Here is a 21,045-nt window from a genome sequence, read left to right on the forward strand (position 1 = left end):
AGGTGGAGAGTATAACGATCCTCTCTCCTTGTAAATAAACTGTATTATATAAATACCAAGAGAGGAGGCCAGGGTCCTGCAGGTGCGCAGGTGCAGACTGTGATGGCTTGGTTTTCACCGTGTATTTGACTGGATGACCTATTCCCCATCCAAGGCAAGTGTGAATGAAATTAGGTTAAATATTTTTAAAAGGGGGACTTCCCTGGTGGTCCAGTGGCTAAGATTCCACACTCCCAGTGCAGTGGGCCTGTGTTCAACCCCTGGTCAGGGAACTCGACCCCACATGCCACAACTCAGAGTTCCCATGCCACAACTTAAAAGATCCCACGTGACACAAAAGGTCCCACGTGCCGCAGCTAAGACCTGGCACAGCCAAAAAAAAATACATATCCTCAAAATGGAGGGTGAGCTTCTGGCGGTTCCCGTCCCAGGGTTCCCTGAAAATGGAAGAGAGGACAAGCCCCAGTACCCCCCTTTCTGGAAAGGGGGTGACCAGGCCTGCCTGTGAACCACAAAGCCAGGGAGGGGCTTCAAGGTGTCTTATGGCTGAGGGTCAGGTCCTCCCCTGAGCCAGTGTCACAGGGGCATGTCCCTGCATTACTCACGAGCTCCTACCACAGCACTGCGAGGAGGGGTGAGGCTGCAGCATCCCACCCGGTCCTGGGCCCCAGGCTCCCCCCGGGGGTGGAGGAGGATGGACGTCAGCCCAGGTCTCATCCCGTTATCATGAGCCACGGCTCCCACCTGTCAGCTCCCGATTCCAAGCTCGGCAGCCAACAGAAATCGCCGCAGTCTCACTGGACAGAAAACTAAACTTCAAAGATTAACATCACTGAGACAGTGTGCCGCCCCCACCTCCGACCCCTTGCACCAGCCACCCAGAGCTCCATCCCCCTTGGCCCATATTCCTGAGCCGGGACTTTCCTCCCTGAGGAGCCCCCAGGGCCTCACATGTGGAAAAATGAAGAGGAGAGAGAGGAGCCTGAAAGTGCAGGGTGGAGAGGAGAGAAGAGGAGACTGGAAACCCCAACTGCAAATAACAAAGAAACTGAAAAAATATATATTAAAATTATTGGAATGTCACTTCCCAACAGAAGCCAACTCAGCCCCTCAGGCCCCAAGGCAGGCAGGGCTCGACCACATCCTGGCTGGACAGGGCTGCCAGGACAGATCCCCAGGCAGGGGCCAGGTTGGGGCAGCCCCTCGCAGTTCACACCCTCGGCCATACCAGGCTCCCAGGCTCTGGGAGAAGGTGGCAGGAGTGGGCAGGTCCTCAGACCTGAGCCGAGATAGGACCAGTCGTGGCTTGAATAGGGGGCACAGAGAAACATCTCAGGGGCTTGGCGTCCCCCAGGGAGCGGGGGGCAGGCTCTGTCATCCCCATCTGCTTGGCCCAGATGAGGAGTCACTAGGCTTCCCTGTTCTCCCCAACTCTTCTGCTACCGTGACCCTCCCTTGAGAGGAGCTGGGATTGTACTGGAAGGCCCAGGCATGAACAGGAAATCCACCTGACCCTGGGGTGGGTAGATGTGAGTTCTGGATTACCAATCAGCAAGGCAAGAAATCCCATTCCAATGCTCCTTAAATCCTTCCTTACCTAAATATCTGCCTTAGTATCCCATGGGGCATGGGGGAGGCTTTCCCTGTGCCTGAAAACCCCAGAAATTAAATTAAAAACTCATGATGGCTAGGGGAAGTCTGACAAGAAAATCCTAAATCAGACTTACCAGCTTAAGGCTCTTCTTTGTGAACCTTTATTAAACCTGAATGAATTAAAATATCCTTTTCCAATAAATTTCACCCAGAAGCCAGTAACCACGGTTAGGGCTGCGCTGCTGTGAACACAAGGAAGCCAGGGCTATTTGTCCAGGTTTGTGCCCAGCTTTTGTGGCTCAAAAGCACACTGCGCGGTCAAAGGACAGTCACGTGACTTGCAGGTCCAGTGTAAAGTAAGAATGCAGGGCCCTCATTCACAAATTAGGAAGAATTTCAAGACTGACGCAGAGCGTAAACCCAGCTCACGGCTCTTTTGAGCTGGGCCATGTCTGCACAGCAGTGATTCTCACTGGTGAGAGGCACTCAGCTTTCTATCAGCACCTCAGCAACAGCACCAACATCCACGCACACTCACACGCACTTTGCCTGCCCACAACCACTGCTGCTATGTGAACCACACTCGCTGACGGGGATGGCTAGAAGCCCTCACCGAGCTGCGACAGGAAAAAGGGCCAAGGCTCCGTGTCTGGTCACCTGCCCAGCCGCAGCTGCTGACCACAGGCCCCAGGGACCCAGAGGCAATTCAGTTCAGGAAGCCCTTTGCAGCTGCTGCCCTCTCCTGTTCATTTCCCATCTCACAAGCACATTTTACTCTCTTGTAAGCCCCAAGTACGGGCACTGGTCCCCAGCTGCACGGAGCAGGGCAGCGTGAGGGGGACTTAGGGGAGCAGCCTGGCGTGGGGGTGTCACAGGCAGGGCTCAGTATGCAGACAAGCCTGGACCTCTCTGGACACCCCTGGGTCAGCGGAGACGTGGGACGGGCCGACCCCTGGGGATCACCATGTGGAAGCAGCTGGAGGCATAGGGCAGCCCCCTGGGTGGGCAGAGGTCTCTCCGGCCTCTCCAGGCCTCCATGTGAGTTCCTTACACTGTCTTTTCTGACACCTTACAGTACGCAGGGGAAGTCCCAGAAAACCGGGTGGAGATGGTGGTAGCGAATCTCACAGTGATGGACCGAGATCAGCCGCACTCCCCGAACTGGAATGCCGTCTACCGCATCATCAGTGGGGACCCCTCGGGCCACTTCAGCGTCCGCACGGACCCCACCACCAACGAGGGCATGGTCACCGTGGTTAAGGTGGGTGCTCCCTCACTTCCCGCCCCAAGACAGACGTAACGGAAACGATATCCAGGTTCAGTGCCTGCACCCCCAAAAGCCAGGGTCAAAGGCAGCCTCACAAGGACTGGTCACATGACCCCCAGGATGCTGCCAGCCTGACCTGCCATCCCCCGCCCCACCAAGAGAGAACTCTCCCATCTTCTCCCCACACCCAGCCCAAAGCTCTAGAAGCTCGAAAGCTGAGAATCGGCCCCTCCTGCTTCCCCTCAGGAGGCAACAAGCCTTGTCCGCGGCAATGAGCAAGCTGTGACCCAGGTGCCCGGAGGAGGGTCAGGGAGGAGGGAACCCCATGGAGCAGGCCAGCTCAAGGGTCGCAGTCCCTCCAGCCCCTCCTCCCCCTGCAGCTCCCAGAGCAAGGCTTCCCCTGGAGCCTCCTGACCATGGGTGCAGTGCGGCTCCCAGGTTCCCCACAGGCTCTAGTGCCCCCACCCCAAGAGCCTGCACCCACACTGGGCTACTCCCCCTTGGGGCATAGACCAGCCCCTGGGCTTTGAGCAAGGGGTCGTGGCCATGTCGGGGGGAAGCGGCCAAATAGAGACCAGCTGAGTGTGTCAGGCTCTGATTGAAGGGTTGGAGCAAATCACCTATTGATTTCCCCATTACAACTGATTATTGATTCCCCATTACAAACACGCTTTCCTTTCCCTCCTATGGACTTTACTAGCCATGACCATCCTCTGGACAGCATCTTCGTTCACAGGCTGACACAGTTTTAACACAAACGCAGCATTATCCCATGTCCTCCAGGGACACGACCTGACACACACAGGAGAAAGAGCACTTCCTCCAGTGACTTGTTCACAGACGAGACCCCTGTAATGCTATGAGACAGTGTATTCGAGTGGAGTGGCCCCCATTTTACTCAGGGGGGCCCTGGGGGAGGGGCCGGAGACCTGGCAGCTGCACAGTTCTTGTGGGGGCAGGGGGGCCTCAGCCCTGAAGAGGTAAGTGCCATGGAAGGATGGGGTGCCTCACTGGGGGCTCTGGGGGGGTCTGGGAGACACCCCTTCTACTGGCAGATAAGACCACACCTGCAGAGGATAAGGGTGCCCTCAAGGTCATGGGGGGTGGTGAGGGGACAGTGGGAAGATGAAGATGTCGGCCCCAGAACCCCGATCTCTGCTGCCGCCTCTAGGCCCTCCCATGGGCAGGCACCCTCAGCCCCCTTTCCATGCCCACCCAGTTAGATTACTTCTTAAACTCCTTCCTATACTCACTCCATAGCTTGTTTAGTAACAGAGGCTGAAAAGGTATGGGTTTGATGTACCAGGCATTATGACTAAACGCTCACAAAAACCAAGGCTGAGCTGCTTTGGGAGCCCAGACAGGGCAGGGGCACCTCAGCTGGGCAAGCAGGGGCCCGCCTCCAGCACCCACTGGTCTCACAGGACCACCAGCCCCACGAGGCCATCAGTTCCCCTCTAAGCAGGGATGTGTCGAAGTGCTCATCACAGACGTTTCCAAGGGCACTTAGCCGTGAGAAAGACAGGAGTGCCTGCGCCTGGCACTGCAGTTCCCTGGTTACTAGTGTTGCTCTATCCATGCTTCCAGACCTCAGGATCCCCTCCTCTGCTCTCCTAACTATGTACCGCTACGGCCCCTGGCATGGCCAACCACACCTCTGCAGTCTCCAGGATGTGACCACACCTAACTTCTCTCCATTTTCCTAAAACCGTCTCTTTGCTGTGCCGTTTTTCGAGTCTGGATCCCAAAAGGGTCCCAGCGCTGTGTTCGGCTGCACCATCTCTTGAATTTCTCAACACCTAGAACATCCCCCCCTGACTGCCAACCTGTCACAGACTCGGGGTCCATGGTGCCAGCTCTGTCAATGGCTTCCTCATGGCACATCTGGTCCCTCATTTCAGAGCACGTGCTTCCTGACCATCTTGAATCTTTCACCCATTCATCACATGAACACTTCATCCAAACTGAACGTGGGATGGTTTTACTTAACTTTGTTGCTTTTTATACTTAATGTATTCTCTTACACTGAAACTCTTCGTTGGCTCCAAACAATGTTAATTGCTAGTTTACTTGAACCTACAACACGCAGTTGCCCCTGCGTGTCCATGGGGTGACTGGTCCCAGCACCTCCAGCTCAGGGAGACACCAAAATCCACAGATGCTCAAGTCTTTCATATAAAATGACACAGTATTTGCACACAACCTGCACACACTCACATATATTTTAACTTATGATAGATACCTGATACAATGCCAACGCTGTGTAAATAGATGCCTGTGTGTGGCAAATTCAGGGTCTGCCTTTTGGAAATTTCTGGAATTTTTTTCAAATATTTCTAGTTGGTGGTTGGTTGAGTCCACAGATGTGGAACCCATGGATATAGAGAACCGACTGTACATAAAAAGCTTAAAAATAACAAACCAAACATCACTGCCAACACCAGGAAGACCAAATGAATTTAAGACTTTTCTGCAATAACTGTTGTCCTCAGAATAAATCCCATGAAGGACTCACGATCTTAATACTGTCCTAGTCACTAGAAATCATTATTTTCTTGGGAGTTGTATTACCATTGAGCATCACGACTCAATAGACATGAATCTGAGCAAACTCCAGGAGACAGTGGAGGACAGAGGAACCTGGCATGCTGCAGTCCAAGGGGTTGCAAAGAGTCGGACACGACCTAGCCACTGAACAACAACAACAAGACTTTATGTGGCTCCAAAAATCAAAGCTATGGCAAAACATGCAGCAAACTCATGCCCCCAGACTCCCCTCTACCAGGTCCTTCCCTCTGCTCAGGGGTGACCATTTTTAAGAGGTTGTTTCCCCTCTTTTCAGCATTTCTTTCTACAAATACAGGCAGGTGCATACACAAATCCACACTCCTCTCCCCCTTTTACACAAGAGGCAGCAAACGAAGGATGTTGACTTTTCGGCTCACCAATCCATCCTGGAGGTCTCGCACTTCCGTGTGCGTCGCCCTGGTTCTTACAGCTGCAGATGTCCCCACTGTGTCGACACGGCTCGTCCACCCACCAGTGCCGTGGAAACCGCGGCATCCTCCATGAACAGTCTGCATCCTCCATGAACGATGTAGATGATGCTGTGGTGAATGTTCTTGGGCACGTGCTACTTCACATGCATCCAAGCAGAATTATTCAAGTGCAGTCTCGGTGTGACGTGCTGCTTGTCCAGTGAGACTGCTGCGAGCTCTGCCACAAATAATTACACGTCTTGGGGCCCCAGGTAGTTCTGTGCAGCTTTCGTCCTCCTCAACACGTGAAGATGACCCCGCAGGCCAGCCACACCCTGCAGACCACACCAGCGCTTATCAGTCAGGGTCCTGACGCCCCAACACGAGTGTGAACTGGAAAGAATGCTAATGCAGGGCCCACACAGAGGTGAAGGGCCTGCAAGCCCTCAGGGCTGGTGTCCTGTAACTCATCCCTGACCCAGCGGTGACAGCAACTGAAGGATGTCCTCTCGCAGCTCTGGGAGGGCTCCCCCGGCCACGTCCAGTTCCTGGCACTGTCATTGGCTGGATCCGTACCACCCCACCTCTGCCTCCGCGCCTTCACCTGGCCCCTCCCTGCGTCTCAAGTCTCCCTCCCCTGACTCCCAGGCACCCATGGTTGGACTGGGGGCCACCTCAATCCAGGGCAACACCTCTCAAGACCGTCACCTTCATCACACCTGCGAAGACCCTATGTGCCCAAAGGGCACATTCACAGGTTCCAGGTGGACACATCCTTGGGGGCCACCCCTGCAGCCACCATAGCACGTGAGCAGCCTGGACAGACAACAACCCCCCAGGGCCTCAGGAACAGGGTGGGGACTCCATACTCCCAATGCAGGATGAGAGCTGGAGGCCTGGTTGGGGGGAACCTGGGGGAACTGTGGCCCCAGGGAGCCCAGCTGCTGCCACTCCAGACATGGGGGTGGAAGGTGAGGTGTGAGGTCCTTCAACCCCACTCTCTCTCTCCTCTCACTGCCCTAACCCCGCAGGAAGCCAGACACAGAAGCTGGGGGACAGCATTCCTGGGGACCGGCCTCTGGGGCCCAGAGCTAGCAGGTGCAGACCAAGCAGCCCCGTGGGCACTAAGCTGGCTGCCCCACTTGGTGCCTCTCATTCCAGGCAGTCGACTACGAGCTGAACAGAGCATTCATGCTGACCGTGATGGTGTCCAACCAGGCGCCCCTGGCCAGCGGGATCCAGATGTCCTTCCAGTCCACGGCGGGGGTGACCATCTCCGTCATGGACATCAACGAGGCCCCCTATTTCCCCTCCAACCACAAGCTGATCCGCCTGGAGGAGGGTGTGCCCACTGGCACTGTGCTCACCACATTCTCAGCAGTGGACCCCGACCGGTTCATGCAGCAGGCTGTGAGGTGGGCCCACAGAGCACTCTCAGGCCCTGGGAAGGGGGTGCCCCGTGCTTCACAGAGAAGAGTCCTAAAGTGCCCAGTGAAACCTGAAACCTGGAAAGTCCTGGGTGGGTGCTTAGGGGCGCCCCTAGGCAGGGAGGCCCAGTCCGGGGACAGCTGGATCACCAGCCACCAGACTGCCTTCCCACAAGATGGTGGGAAAAGCTTGAAGGACATTCATCCACATCTGGCGTTAGACTGGATCCAGACCTCACCTCTAATTCCCGAGCTTTGTGACTTTGCAAGTCACCAGCCCTCTCTGCTCCCCCGTCTCCACTCTATAAAGGGGGCTGATAGGAGAATCTGCCTCCCAGGGTTCTTGTGAGGTTAAGTAGCCCATCCTCCTCAGGGACTTCCAGACACTGCTGTCACCGGCCCAAGTGGGAGGCCCCAGTGAGCTCAGGGAGCAAGTGGGCAGGCAGGAGGGGCTCCCCCAGCCCCTCACCTCACCCCTCCTCCTCCCTGCAGATACTCAAAGCTTTCAGACCCGGCGAACTGGCTACACATTAACGCCACCAATGGCCAGATCAGCACGGCGGCCGTGCTTGACCGCGAGTCTCTCTACATCAAGAACAACGTCTATGAGGCCACCTTCCTGGCAGCTGACAACGGTGCGCCCAGGGGGATGTGCTGGGTGGGGGGACTGTGAGCTGGGTCCCCTTGGCCACTGGTGCCCTGGAGCCCCTCCCTCATCCATTTGAAGCCCGCCTCAGCCAAAAAACACGATTGTTACTGTCAGGTTGGAGATGCCACCAAAAGGCAGGACCACGGTCAGCAGAGGACAGAGGGAAGAGCTCTGGCCAGCCAGCACCAGTCCACCCACACCGTGGGCCTACACTGAGGCAGGGGCTAGGCTTGGGAGCTCCAGGATGACCACACGGCTGCAGGCGTGTGCCACTCATATGTGGTCTACAACTGAGTCGCTGTGTATATCACACAGCAGAGTCAGTGTATGGGGCCATGGGGTGTGTCCTGGGCAGGCCTGTGCTCGTGGAGCCCAGGAGTGACCGCGTGACTGCCCATGTCCGACCCACAGGGATTCCCCCGGCCAGTGGTACTGGGACCCTCCAGATCTATCTTATCGACATCAACGACAACGCCCCCGAGCTGCTGCCCAAGGAGGCACAGGTCTGTGAGAAGCCCAGCCTCAATGCCATCAACATCACAGCGGCTGATGCTGACGTGGACCCCAACATCGGGCCCTATGTCTTCGAGCTGCCCTTTGTCCCGGCGAGCGTGCGCAACAACTGGACTGTCACCCGCCTTAATGGTGAGCCCACCATGGGCACCTGCCCACTGGCTGCCCGGCTGCCGGGAAAGTCAGACCGAGTCCAGAGGGCAGCCCCACCCGGGCCTGTCACCCGGGAAGCAGGAGCAATGGAGTCAGGAGTCAGTCTCACAGGGGCCACGCAGCCCTCTCCTGCAGGGCAGGGGCCCTGCCGACTCCAGGGCTCAGCCACCAAGGAGGCCCCAAAGCACGCCCCAACCTTGTCCTTTAAAGAGCTCCACGTGACCATTCTACCACTGTAACCACACGTGACTGAGACCACTCCCTGAGCCAGTCATCAAACAATGGGGACCCCAACACCACCATGTTCCCTGAGGCACTTTCCTAGCCATGGTCTTGGTGGACAGGGCTTCCAAGTTCTGGAGTTCTGATAGCATTTACTTGTTCCCCAAACCCTTGCCAACACAGCATTATTGTTTTAAAATCATTTTTCCAATTTCTTAGGCAAAATCACTGTTTCCACTTGCATTTTATAACTACCAGTGGACATTTTTTCATCTATTTGCCATTTTTTGCTTCTGTGAATTATCTGGTCAATGTCCTTCACTGTTTTTCTTTGGAATAGGTTTTTTTTTCCTAATTGACTTGGTAGAACCCTTTCCATATTAAGGAAATAATTCCTTCATCCCACATGTTGCAATTGCTCTGTTCCTGAATTGCCAAGTCTCTTAACCTTACATGATGAGAGATGTGTGTGTCTACGTGTGTCTTAGCCAGACAGGCCGAGCCTGTGCCTATTTGCCTGCGTTCGTCTCGCTCAGGAGGCAGGGCTGGCTGCCCACTGAGCAGAGCGCACCCTGCCCCCACCCAGGTGACTACGCCCAGCTCAGCCTGCGCGTCCTGCACCTGGAGGCCGGGGTGTACGACGTCCCCATCACGGTCACAGACTCGGGGAACCCGCCGCTGTCCCACACGTCCATCATCAAAGTCAAGGTGTGCCCATGCGACGACAACGGCGACTGCACCACCGTGGGCGCAGTGGCAGCGGCCGGGCTGGGCACGGGTGCCATCGTGGCCATCCTTATCTGCATCGTCATGCTGCTCAGTGAGTGCGGCCGGCGGGTCCCGGGGGAGGTGGGGCGGGCGGCACCCTACCCACCGGAGTCTGCCACAAGCCGGATCCAGACTAGAGGCGTGGTAATGGACACAGGCTCTAGTGGCCACACGTGCCTGCCTTCCACACACACACAACCTGCTCACAGCAGCCCATCCCACAGCCATGGTCCTGCTCTTCGTCATGTGGATGAAGCGGCGGGAGAAGGAGCGGCATACCAAGCAGCTGCTCATTGACCCCGAGGACGATGTGCGGGACAACATCCTCAAGTACGACGAGGAAGGGGGCGGCGAGGAGGACCAGGTGAGGCTGTGCGGACCCTCCCGGCCCCGCCAAGCACACCCATGGGGGCCCTGGGACCTCCTCTCCTCAGCCCTGTGCCCCCACCCGCACCTCCCTCAGCATGCCAGGGCTCGTTGAGGGGGACCTGGGAGCTGCTGGGTGGGCCTCACTGGGGATTTGGGGTGAGTCTTACCAGGCTCAGCTGGTCAAGAATCCACCTGCAATGTGGGAGACCTCGGTTCGATCCCTGGGTTGGGAAGATTCCCTGGAGAAGGAAAAGGCTACCCACTGCAGCATTCTGTCCTGGATAATTCCATGGACAGTATAGTCCATGGGGATCACAAAGAGTCAGACTGAGCGACTTTCACTTTACCCCATGAAAGCTCAGGGATCCTTGTGAAGTGGGGTAACACTGGTCCCAGGTCAGGGACGTGGTACAGAGCAGGTGAGGGGTGGACCTGGGTTGGGGAGGGCTGGGGGCACAAGCCCCACGTGTGCCTTGAGGACAGACAGGATCTGATGGACAGAGGCAAGGCAAGCCTTTCAGAAAGGACAGACCAGGTGATAGAACCGGACAAGGATGCACCCCATGGACCTCCCTGGTGTCTCTGCCTGCTGTCCCCCACCCCCACCCGGACCCCCTCGCTGACTCCACCACCCCCCCAGGACTACGACCTCAGCCAGCTACAGCAGCCAGAGGCCATGGAGCATGTGCTGAGCAAGGCCCCTGGGGTGCGGCGGGTGGACGAGAGGCCCGTGGGCGCCGAACCCCAGTACCCAGTAAGGCCCGTGGTGCCCCACCCGGGAGACATCGGCGACTTCATCAACGAGGTGGGTGGTCCGGTGGGGGGGCAGGGTGGGCACACATGCTCACACGGACCAGAAAAGCTCACTTTTCGGTGAGAGGGATTGGCATGAGGAGGCAGATTCAGACCTGGGTTCACTGAGCCCTGCCTGGGGGGTGTGGCGGGGGAGCAGGTCAAGCCCCTCCCCTCAGCATCCCCACTGGGAATGGCCTAGGAGGTGGGCATTCATCCAGAGCGGCCACCTGACCACACACTTGAGTCCCCCTCCTGACATCTGGGATCTGAAGTTCCAGCCAACAGGGTCCCTGCCTTTGCTCATCCCCCGTCTTGATACTGACCCCAAGGTGCCCACCTGACAAGTCCACAGGCATCAAGGGTGCACCCCACCTCTGCCGCATCTTCCTTTGTGGGAAAGAGGGGGACGGCGAAGCCAGTGTGTGGCCGCCTCCCCCGCCAGGCCAGTCTGCAAACTGTGCTCTACTCTGAGCTCTGAGACACCTTTCACGGACATGCGGGAGACTGCATGCGGGGCCCCACCCCACATCTCCAGCCCCCCGCCCGCACTCTAACCCCGTTTCTGTGGCCCCAGGGACTGCGCGCAGCCGACAATGACCCCACGGCGCCCCCGTACGACTCGCTGCTGGTGTTTGACTACGAGGGCAGCGGCTCCACAGCGGGCTCCGTCAGCTCCCTGGACTCCTCCAGCTCCGGAGACCAGGACTATGACTACCTGAACGACTGGGGGCCCAGGTTCAAGAAGCTGGCGGACATGTACGGAGGCGGCGAGGAGGATTAACGGGCCTCCCTGCCGGACGCAAGGATGGATGGACGGACGGACGGACGGGAGGAGCAGGACTGGAGGAGGCAACGGGCCTTCCCGACCCCCAAGGCCATGTCACTTAGTGGTGGGGGTCCCCGCCCTGCCCCCGCCCCAGCTGTCTGGCATGAACACTTGACCCGCGGCTGACTCAGCACTGAGGAGAGCAAGAGGCACTCTGTCTTAACTTGAATTTCTTAGGACAGAAGCACTGTTTTAAAAAAAAAAATGAAAGTGCCTTTTGGTACATGTATCAGATTCCCTCAAACTCAGGAGCGACTAAAAGCAAGCAGACAGACCCCCCACCCGGTCCTGAGCACCCCCAGGCCTGGCTAGTCCCAGCTCTGAAGGCACCAATTAAGGAATTGGAAAGAATGTGTCCTTTTTTCTTTTTTTTTGATCTTTTATCAAGAAAACAAATGGGTGACTCGCTTGATAATTGACAAAGAAGAACAACGGGTCCAAACCCCATCAGCCCCTCTGAGTCCTCATGCTTTGCTGTCCACAGTCAGGGTCTCCTACCCCATGGGGTCCCCAGGTCAGCTCAAAGACCTACCTTCAGCTTCTGCAGCAGCAAGTCCCCTGGGTGTGGGCCAGGCCCATGGACCCAAGACCCACTGTGCACTCTGACTTTTGCCCTGACTCCCAGAAGCTGGAAACAGCTGGGGCCGTCCCTGATGTCCCCCATGGCTGCCCAGGGCCCCCCAGTCAATCATTAGGCCTCCCCCAGGGCCAACTGTGACCCTGAAAGACACCCAGGTCCCCACTATCTTTGGTCCAAGAGAGTACGGTGTCCCAAGAACCCACAACCAAAACCAGCCAGCATCCCACCAACCCCTGGCATGAGCCCTCCACCCTTTCAATAAGACTTCAAAGAGACCCCAAGTCAAAGGCCCCCACTCACTCACCAGTCCAGCCCCCGAAGGCTCTGGATGTCTCTGGCCACTGGCAGGGCTGCACCGACCACAGGGAGAGCTGATGCTCACTTGGGGTCCAGAAACCAGCACAGCCAGCGGGAGACTCTGGGGTCTGCCCCAGTTCTGCCCCTCTGGACCGGTCTCTGGAGCCCGGGAGCTGACGAGGATGGCAGAAGTCTGCCCCAATGCCGGGACAGTCTCGTCGTCCGTGCGGTCCATCCCACACATGTCTGGGCCACGCCCGCCGGGAACAGTCTCCTTTCCTTTGGACCGGTATCAGCCCCCAGCAGCTGCTGGGCCAGTTAGCTGCTCAAGCTCTCACACCTGGACGTGCCCTCTTGACGGGCAGTGTGACTCTCAAGCCAGACTCCAGGCTCAGTTCCACAGGACAGCAAGAGGCACCGCGTCCCAAGGACCCACCGGAGCCCCTGCTGTGTTTGCCGGGGTTGCGGGGAGTGGACAGCTAGAGGGGAACGGGTGAGAAAATGCCCTGGGGCAGCTTCTCCCCCAAGCATCACCCAGGGATAGCCTGTCTGGTGTGAAGGCATCTGGGCTGGCTGGAGAGGCCCCTCCAGGGGAATCCTCACCTGCTCTCAGCTCCCCAGCAGGACTTGGCATCAGGCCTGCCCTGGAGCCCCACCCTGGGTCTGCTCCTGGGGTCAGGCCTCCAGAGGACCTGGGACAGGGGTGCACATACTCCCCATGTTCTCCATGGAGAGGGTCTTTGATCCACACCCCCACCCATGGCTTGCCCCCAATGCCATGGTCATCCTCTTTTCTAAACAGCTTCAGCCTCGAAGATGAACTTGAGTGTACGTGTGTGTGTGTGTGTGATCCGCGTGGGTGTGTCCCCGCTGGACGTCAGGGTCTTCCCCAAACTCCTCGCTAACTCCATCCCCTCTCCCAGGGCTGAGCTGAGCTGGGGAGGCGACTCAGCTTGTGGTCTGAGGGAGGCAGGTCCATCCTGACCCCGTCCACAATGGCCCAAGGAGGGACGAAGGGACAGGCAGACAGAGGCAGCGACCGCTTGGGTCATGTGCTGATGCCCCCAGGCAGATAGCCCATCTCATAGACCTAGGTGGGTAGCCTGCCGAGGTGGGGGATACCCCCTTCCTGCTATGCAAATCGCTCGGGTTCAGATAGCCAATGAGGACTGTCCCAGCACCTAGAGGCATGGCCATTTGAGGACTGCTAGTGTCCTCAGGGTTGGTGAGATGTGAGCTGGAATCTCGCGTTTGTTTTTGCAGTCAAAGTTCTAAGTATCAATATGGGGTGGGGGACCCAGACAGCTGTGGACTCTCCCCACTGGACTCCTGAAGCCTCTTTGGGTCCCCAGGGTCCTGGGCTCACCCCAGGGATGGGGTGCCAGGCCCAGCCCACAGCTCGTTGTCCTGAACACCAGCCCCCCAGCCTCCCTGCAGCTCCTCTCCCCCTCCTCTCATCACTGCCAGGCCCCCACCCCACAATCTGTCTATGTTACACAGGCCCCATCCCTGCTCCCAGGCAGCCAGAGAGCAGCCCCTCCTCACTGCCACCCCAGACAGCCTCTGGAGACCCCTACCCTCTCCCAGAAGCATCTGGGAACTCTGTCCCAACCAACGGTTAGCATTAGCTACACAGTCAGTGTCAAACGTTTCTCACGTAGCTTATAGATGTGACAGGTCCAGACCAGGGGGTGCAGCCAGAGGAGGCCTGGACTCGGCGCGAGCGAGGTGCTCAGGCAAGTCCTGTGCCCACAGAGATTTTTGTTCTTGTGACCAGGACTCACCTACAAGGACACTCCAGTCTCAGGCAGCAGGCATCCCCAACCCGGAGCCCCAAGCCTATCGGGCCTTGGCAGCCCTTCCCCATGGCCCAGCCGGCCTTCCCCTTCTCGTGTTCTCAGAACACCCAGGTGCCAGGCCTTCCACCGCCAGAGGGTCAGGGTACCAGCCAGCCATCAGGCTTCCCTACTGTGAGCACCACTGACCCACCCAGGTCTTCAAGACAACTCTGTTCTCTCTGAGGGGAAATGTCAGGGAGGAGAGTCTTGGGTTTTGTCACGGCTGAAAGGAACACCAAAAAAGCAAACACAGTCTCCCCCACGAAGAGCGCCCTGTGAGACAGCCCCCGGCCACGTGGTGTATATACGACAGGCCCCGCAATGCCGGGATCCGTGGGGGGACCACCTCTGTGTATAATTGGAACGCGTCTCGCTTTTCCTTTCTCTCTCCTTTTCCCATTCTGATCTTTTTTTTTTTTTTTTGCATGTTTCTTTTTGACAATGGACAACATGTGTAGCAGCCCGCATGACTGTGGTTGTTCTGGGGAAAGATACTGGAGTATGATGTATTCTCACTGCAACTGAGCATCGCGCAGTTAGACAAATGTTCCAACTTTTTTTGTAATTGTCAACAGCACAACTATTTTGTATTGTTGTTTGTATCATTTTGTACCAAAAAAAAAAAAAAAAGGAAAAAAAGGGAAGAGCGTTGATGTTTTCAATGTGTTTTTAGTGCCAGGCGGTCTTGGTTCCACACTGAGCAGCGGCTCCGCAGGGTCGTCGTGTGCGGGAGCGGACGCTGCTGCAGGGGAGTAAATAAAGCCCCCCTTTTACGCAGTCGGCTCACCCTGGTTTGTTTTTCTTCGAGTGTCCCTATGAACAGCAGATGGATGAACACAGGGGCTTTGGTGTCAGGAGTGGGACTTGCTCGCTCGGCAAACATCTCAGCACCCACTGTGTCTCGGGCTCCATTCTGGGCTCCGAGCACAACCCTCAACAGAACCAGGCACCTCCCACGGGTCAGGCCTAGGGGTGTGGACAAACAAGACCCAAGTGCCACGCATCTAAATATGGTAACGTTCCTAGAAGGTATAGACCAAGCTAACAAACTGCTAAACAAGGTGCGTCCCACCTCCTGCCTTGGCAGACATACCTTCGTAACAGCAGGAAGGCCTGGGTCAGGTTTAGGATTCTCCTGCCCCTCTGATTCTCTGTGCGCCCCCCACCTTCTCCCCACCACAGGGGCTCTTCATTCCAGCACAAACTACACCCCCAGCCCCATGCCGGCCAGAGACCCCAAGGCAAGTGGGTCCAGTCCTCAGATGCTCTCACAGCGCAGCCTGCACTTGACTACTGGCCCGAGTCTGAGCTGCACTGGCTCACAGTTTGCTGGTCAGAGAGCCACACAGGGGACCCTCAGGGACACTGCTGGACTCGCTGGGGCTCTGCCAGCCTCAGGGAAGCAGCTCGGAAAGGCTGAGGGGTGCCCAGCTCAGCCAGAACTAAGTGATACAGTCAGAACCCACAGAGGGAGCCCCAACCACCCCCACCAGGCCTTTCTGGGGCTCAAATCACAGCTAATCACAGGTGCAGCTGACAATCACAGGCACAATTAACACTTGCCTCTAATGACATTCACAATTAGACAACTGCTGTGGGCCTGGGATAGGCAGTCAAAGAGGGGTGGGGCACAAACTCCTTGTAATCAGACCCCTGGGGCAAGGGCCAGGGGCAGGGCTGGGGAGCGGTCATTCTGCTTAAAGTCACTCCTCCCAGCTCCCCAAGTGGCTCAGTAGATTCTTTACTCAGCAGGTAAAGAATCTGTCTGCAATGCAAGAGACCTGAGCAGGAGATTAGGGTTAGACATGGGTTTGATCCCTGGGTGGGGAAAATACCTTGGAGGAGGAAATGGCAACCCACTCCAGTATTCTTGCCTGGGAAATCCCAAGCCATGGGGTTGGAGGCAGAGGCCTGGCTGTCCCCAAAGCAGAGGCCTGGCTCGAACAACCACAAAGGCCAGCCTGGGGTCTCTTGGAAGCCAGGCAGCCCCTTCTCTGACCCCATGGCCTATCCTTGGGTCATTTTGCCAGAGAGAGGTCACTATCCTCACCTACATGTGGACACAGGCCCAGGAGGGCAGTGAGAGCAGTCAGTTCAGGTGAGCACTGGCAAAGCCCCTGGGGCCTCAGCTGCTCCACCAAGGAGGCCGAGTTCAGCCAGGAGCTGGGGGAAGGGGCAGACTCTGGGACCAATATGCTGGGGGATGCACACAGGAGGCCACGGGAGGCAGTGATACCAGCTGGCCCTCCATATGCCCCAGCCACATGGCAGCCCCCACCACGAATCCGATGCCCACCCCTGAGAAAGTGTCCTTGATGAGAGAGGAGCCTGTGCAGAGGAGGAGCCACGGCTCGGAGAGTGACAGAGAACAGGGCCAAGAGACAAGGAGACGGCTGTGTGGGTGAGGGCAGGATGTGGGGGGGAGGTGGTGGACTGACCCTCATGGAGGCCCTGTTCCAGCTCGGCCCAGGCGTGGGGAGGACCCGCACTCAGCTCTGGCCACATGGCTAGATGCCCTGGGCCGGCAGCAAGATGGTCTGGAGCTCAGGGAGAGGTCAAGTGGGATGGACGGGGGGTGATCAGGGCACAGTGGAAAGTGGACACCATGAGAGGAAGCAGTCACATGTCCCAGGAGGCAGTGATAAGGGACAGAGCAGAGACTCAGGACTAAGTGAGAACCCCCAGGTTGATACTGGCGGGCCCTATGGATGGACAGACTGGTGGGCAACTGCACCCCCAGGAGCTGCTTTTGGAACCCAGCAGAATCCTGTGCCCCTCCTTCCCCCACCCCACACACACACACACAAAGGCCCCTCCACACCCCCTCTCTCTGTAGAAAAGCTGAGTCTCCCAGACCTCCCAGAGTCACAAAAGAGTGGCTCCAGCAGCTAACAAATACTATATAGTCACAGACTCAATGTTGACGCACGACTAAAATTGTCAGCAAAGAGATGCTACACACCCATGTCAACAGCTTCCACTCTGAGAATATGGCGCCCTCTGTCAACATGCAGGGCTTCCCTGATAGCTCAGTTGGTAAAGAATCTGCCTGCAATGCAGGAGACCCTGGTTCAATTCCTGGGTTGGGAAGATCCGCTGGAGAAGGGATAGGATACCCACTCCAGTATTCTTGGCCTTCCCTTGTGGCTCAACTGGTAAAGAATCCACTGGCAATGCAGGAGACCTGGGTTGAAAAGATCCCCTGGAGAAGGGAAAGGCTACCCACTCCAATATTCTGTCCTGGAGAATCCCATGGACTGTATAGTCCATGGGGTCGCAAAGAGTTGGACAGGACTGAGCAACTTTCACTTTCACTATGTCAACATACAGAAGTTACACAAGATGGACTTCACCCTTGATCCCACAGAAATGGAATAATTTTCAGACAAGTGGGGATTTGTAAGCAGCTCTTTGCAAGAAAGAGCTCTTTGCAGGAGGCCCTTTCACCTCGTCACTTTAGAAATTTATACTGTCACTAACCTCAAACCAGGCACCCTCATGCTCTGCTCATCTCTGGCCCAAGTACATCTTTCAAATCTTTGATCACACAATCCCTGGCCTAACCTGTTGGGTCTCTCCATGGATCAAAGACATAGAAAGGAAGACTAAGCAATTAATAGATAACCGGGACTCTATCCCAGCTTCCCCCTTCAGTAATCTCATGAACAAAGTGCATGAACAAGACAGCAACTAAGGAAAGATCACAAGAAGCCAAAAGGCCTGCAGACAGTGGGGGCTGGCCCCTATCTCCATGATTAACTGACCTCACTTCCTCTTTCCCCCTTAAAACCCTCATGACCAAGCAGAATCTCGGGACTCCGTTTTGGGGGACAGAATCCTTCCTACCCAGATTGCTGGTTTTCTGATTAAAAGCACCATTTCCATTCCTGCCAATACGTGCCACTCCAGTATTGATTTTTAAGCAGTGAGCAGCTGGACCTGAGTTCGGTAAAATTTTCACTTAAGAAAAAAAATAAACTTTCACCCTGAACCCAATTTTAACTGATAAACACAAGCTGGGTGCTATCTCACAAGAGCCCAGAGCACTCTCAGCTCTCTTAGGCTCTCCTGGCTATCCCTTCCTGCTCTCCCATCCTCTCTCAACCCCTAAGTGCCCTCTCCCCCAACACATAGTCCTCCCCCATCTGCTCAGGGATATGCCCCCGGGAGCTGCCCACCATCCCAACAGCCCAGAGCCAGGTGAAGGAGGTGGAGGAGGGCTCAGTTGCCACAGATCTGCCCCAGCAGGCCCATCCACAAGGGCAGGGGTGCTGCCAGCTCACTGGACCTACCCCCATGGCACCCAGGGCAGGCCTCTCAAGCACAGCCCTGAAGCACCTCAGTCTGGGGAAGAGGGGTAGTGCATGGGCACAAGCAGAATTCTCTCTCGACCCTCCATACTGCAGCTTGAAGCAGCCTCATCAGAGATGGAAGGGCCCCTGAGCAAAGGTGGGGTAAGTAGTTCAGTCAGTCCCCTTCGGAGGTGAGGCTGAGGCCCAGAGGTTCCCAGGGGGGCCCACCCTGGAATGAGAGGGCCTGATGACCACCCTACACTCCCTGCACCTTCTACCCTGGCCGGCAGCTCCCCAGAAGCCTGAATGGCAGTAAGCTCATCCTGACCCAGGTCGTCAGGGGTTGGATTGGAGTGGGGGACACTCTGAAGCCTGGGGGCCTCCTAAACACTGACTCACCTGGACAGCATCAGGCCTCACCAAATAAGGGTCCTCAAGGTTGACCGTGAGGAAGCAGGAGGCCCTGGATACTCACTAAAGGGCCAGGGGATGGCCAGGTGTCAGGGTCACTTGCCCACAGCCTGTCATGTCCACTCCCTCTGCCCTCCCTCCCAACCCACGTGCTCTATCACCGCCCCCACCCAAACAATGTCCACCAATCCTGTTCCCACCCCGCCCCACCACACACACACACAGCTGTCCTGACTCACATGTGGCTGAAGGGTGCTGTCCACGGTGCTGACTTTCAGCTGTCTGGCCCTGCCCGTGTGGCCTCAGGAAGCGCCCATGGGAACTTCTGCCTGTTTGGGAATAAATCACCTGCTTGGGAACTTACCTCAAAGGCAAGAACTGCGACAGAGAGGAGAGAAGAGGTCTGGCCCTGCTGAGCTCCTGCCACAGGGACACCACTTCTCCTGGCCCTCCCCTTCTGGGCCAGGCAGTGGGGAGGGGGCCCAGCAGCCTGGGCTCCATGTGAGCAGCCCGCTGCCTTGCATGCCTGGGAGGCTCTCGTGGTCCTCAACGCTCGGATTCCTCTGTGTGCAGAGGTCTCCACACAAGATGGTCCTTCAGTTCTCACCGTCTGCCTCCTTATGGGATTCCTTCAACAACTTCACTACTGAATGTTCATGGGTTTTACCTCAAGTTTTCCCCCAATCTGTCTCTACATCTTGGCAGGGCAGTGATCACCCTGGCCGTCCCCACTGTGCTCCAAGCAGCAAGTGTGGCCTGACCCAAAGGAGCTGGCACCCCAGCTGACAAGACTCGCTAACCAGCGCCCCCCCTCCCTGGAGCAGCAGTGAGTGTGTAGCCAGAGTCTGGCCAGAGTCCAGTTTGGCTCCTCCTGGAGCTTCTGACCTTGGATAAGTTCCCTAAAGGTCTCTGGGCCAATACCACCTGCCCAGTGGGTGGCTGGGAAGATGAAGATGAACTGAGAGGAGATAAAGTCCAACTGCCCATGAGCACTTCAGAGTGCCCAGGGGCGGGCAGGCACCAGGGGACCCACACTGCAGGGCCAGCCCCCAGGGATGAGTGCTATGGTCAGCAAGCAAGCAGGATGTGCACAGGTTGTGCACATGTGTTTGTTCACCAGACAGGCACCATCTCCCTTCACCAACCAACCAGGCAGCTGGTGGGCACTGCACCCTGGCCCTATTGACTGAGACCTCCACCCACCACCAAATGCTGTAGAAGACTCTGGGGGTGACTTAGGGAGGGGGCAAGAAACTTCCAGAAGCATGCTGGCCCCAGTGGCCAAGCAGGGGGTGGGAGGTGAGCACTCTGTACCTGGAGCCAGGACTGGGTCTATGCTGGCAGCCTAGACTTTTCCTTCCTTTTAAATTTCTGGAATGGTTGCCATGGAAACTTAGAGGCTGGCAGTCAAGAGCAGCTGAGGAGAAGGCATAGTTGGGCTCCGATCAGCTGGGCCTGAGGCTAGGTGGGGCCAGTCACCTGCACCCCACCCCTCCAACTCTGCAGAAAGAAAGAAAACCTGGATTCTCAGCCTCTCTCGGGAAGTTACAGGACTTCTCTCTGGGTTGGGGACCAGGCTACAGCTATGGAAGAAGTCGGGAAGGGCCAGTGACTATGCCTGGAGCAATCCAGCAAGTCTTTCACATGCCCTTTGCAGGATGGTGGGTGCCAGCCCCTGCCCTGCCTCATTCTGTTAGCAGGAAGGGGGTCCCTGGTCACTCTGGGCGGCTGGTCAACTACAAGTGGTGAACAGAGATGGGCCAGGCCACTGCAGGGCCTGAGGACGTACCTCAGGCTATGTGTCTGCTTCCTGCCTGCTCAGCTCGGGCCCTAGGACTTCTCACATGGGAACCCAGGAGGCCCGTGGGAAGGACCTTTGGGTGGCCCAAAGGCTTGACTACTGTTAACAGGGCCTGGTCCAGTAACAGCACATCGAGTGCCCAGCAACAAAATCCTCACCTGACCAGAGAATGAGCACAGGGGGACAAACTGGTCATGAAATGCCTCCCAACTCTGCGTAGAAATTCAGGCCAAAAGGGAGGGGACTGTACACAAAGACCCTTGCCC

The 21,045-nt window shown here is 56.9% G+C and overlaps 1 protein-coding gene across 2 annotated transcripts in view; it reads left to right on the forward strand.

Moving 5' to 3' along the window:
* The window catches only part of CDH4 (cadherin 4), a 478,624-nt gene extending 463,572 nt beyond the window's left edge, over nucleotides 1-15,052 (forward strand). For both annotated transcript variants that reach the window (XM_027559062.1, XM_027559061.1), the window contains exons 9-16: nucleotides 2,669-2,854; nucleotides 7,000-7,253; nucleotides 7,758-7,900; nucleotides 8,326-8,559; nucleotides 9,389-9,622; nucleotides 9,795-9,934; nucleotides 10,580-10,744; nucleotides 11,309-15,052. In XM_027559062.1, coding sequence (XP_027414863.1) covers nucleotides 2,669-2,854; nucleotides 7,000-7,253; nucleotides 7,758-7,900; nucleotides 8,326-8,559; nucleotides 9,389-9,622; nucleotides 9,795-9,934; nucleotides 10,580-10,744; nucleotides 11,309-11,515 — 1,563 coding nt within the window. In that variant the 3' untranslated portion in view covers nucleotides 11,516-15,052. The remainder of the gene's footprint in view (nucleotides 1-2,668; nucleotides 2,855-6,999; nucleotides 7,254-7,757; nucleotides 7,901-8,325; nucleotides 8,560-9,388; nucleotides 9,623-9,794; nucleotides 9,935-10,579; nucleotides 10,745-11,308) is intronic.
* The last annotated feature ends 5,993 nt before the right edge of the window (nucleotides 15,053-21,045 follow it).

This window comes from Bos indicus x Bos taurus, chromosome 13 (genome assembly GCF_003369695.1).
Source record: "Bos indicus x Bos taurus breed Angus x Brahman F1 hybrid chromosome 13, Bos_hybrid_MaternalHap_v2.0, whole genome shotgun sequence".
NCBI lineage: Eukaryota > Metazoa > Chordata > Mammalia > Artiodactyla > Bovidae > Bos > Bos indicus x Bos taurus.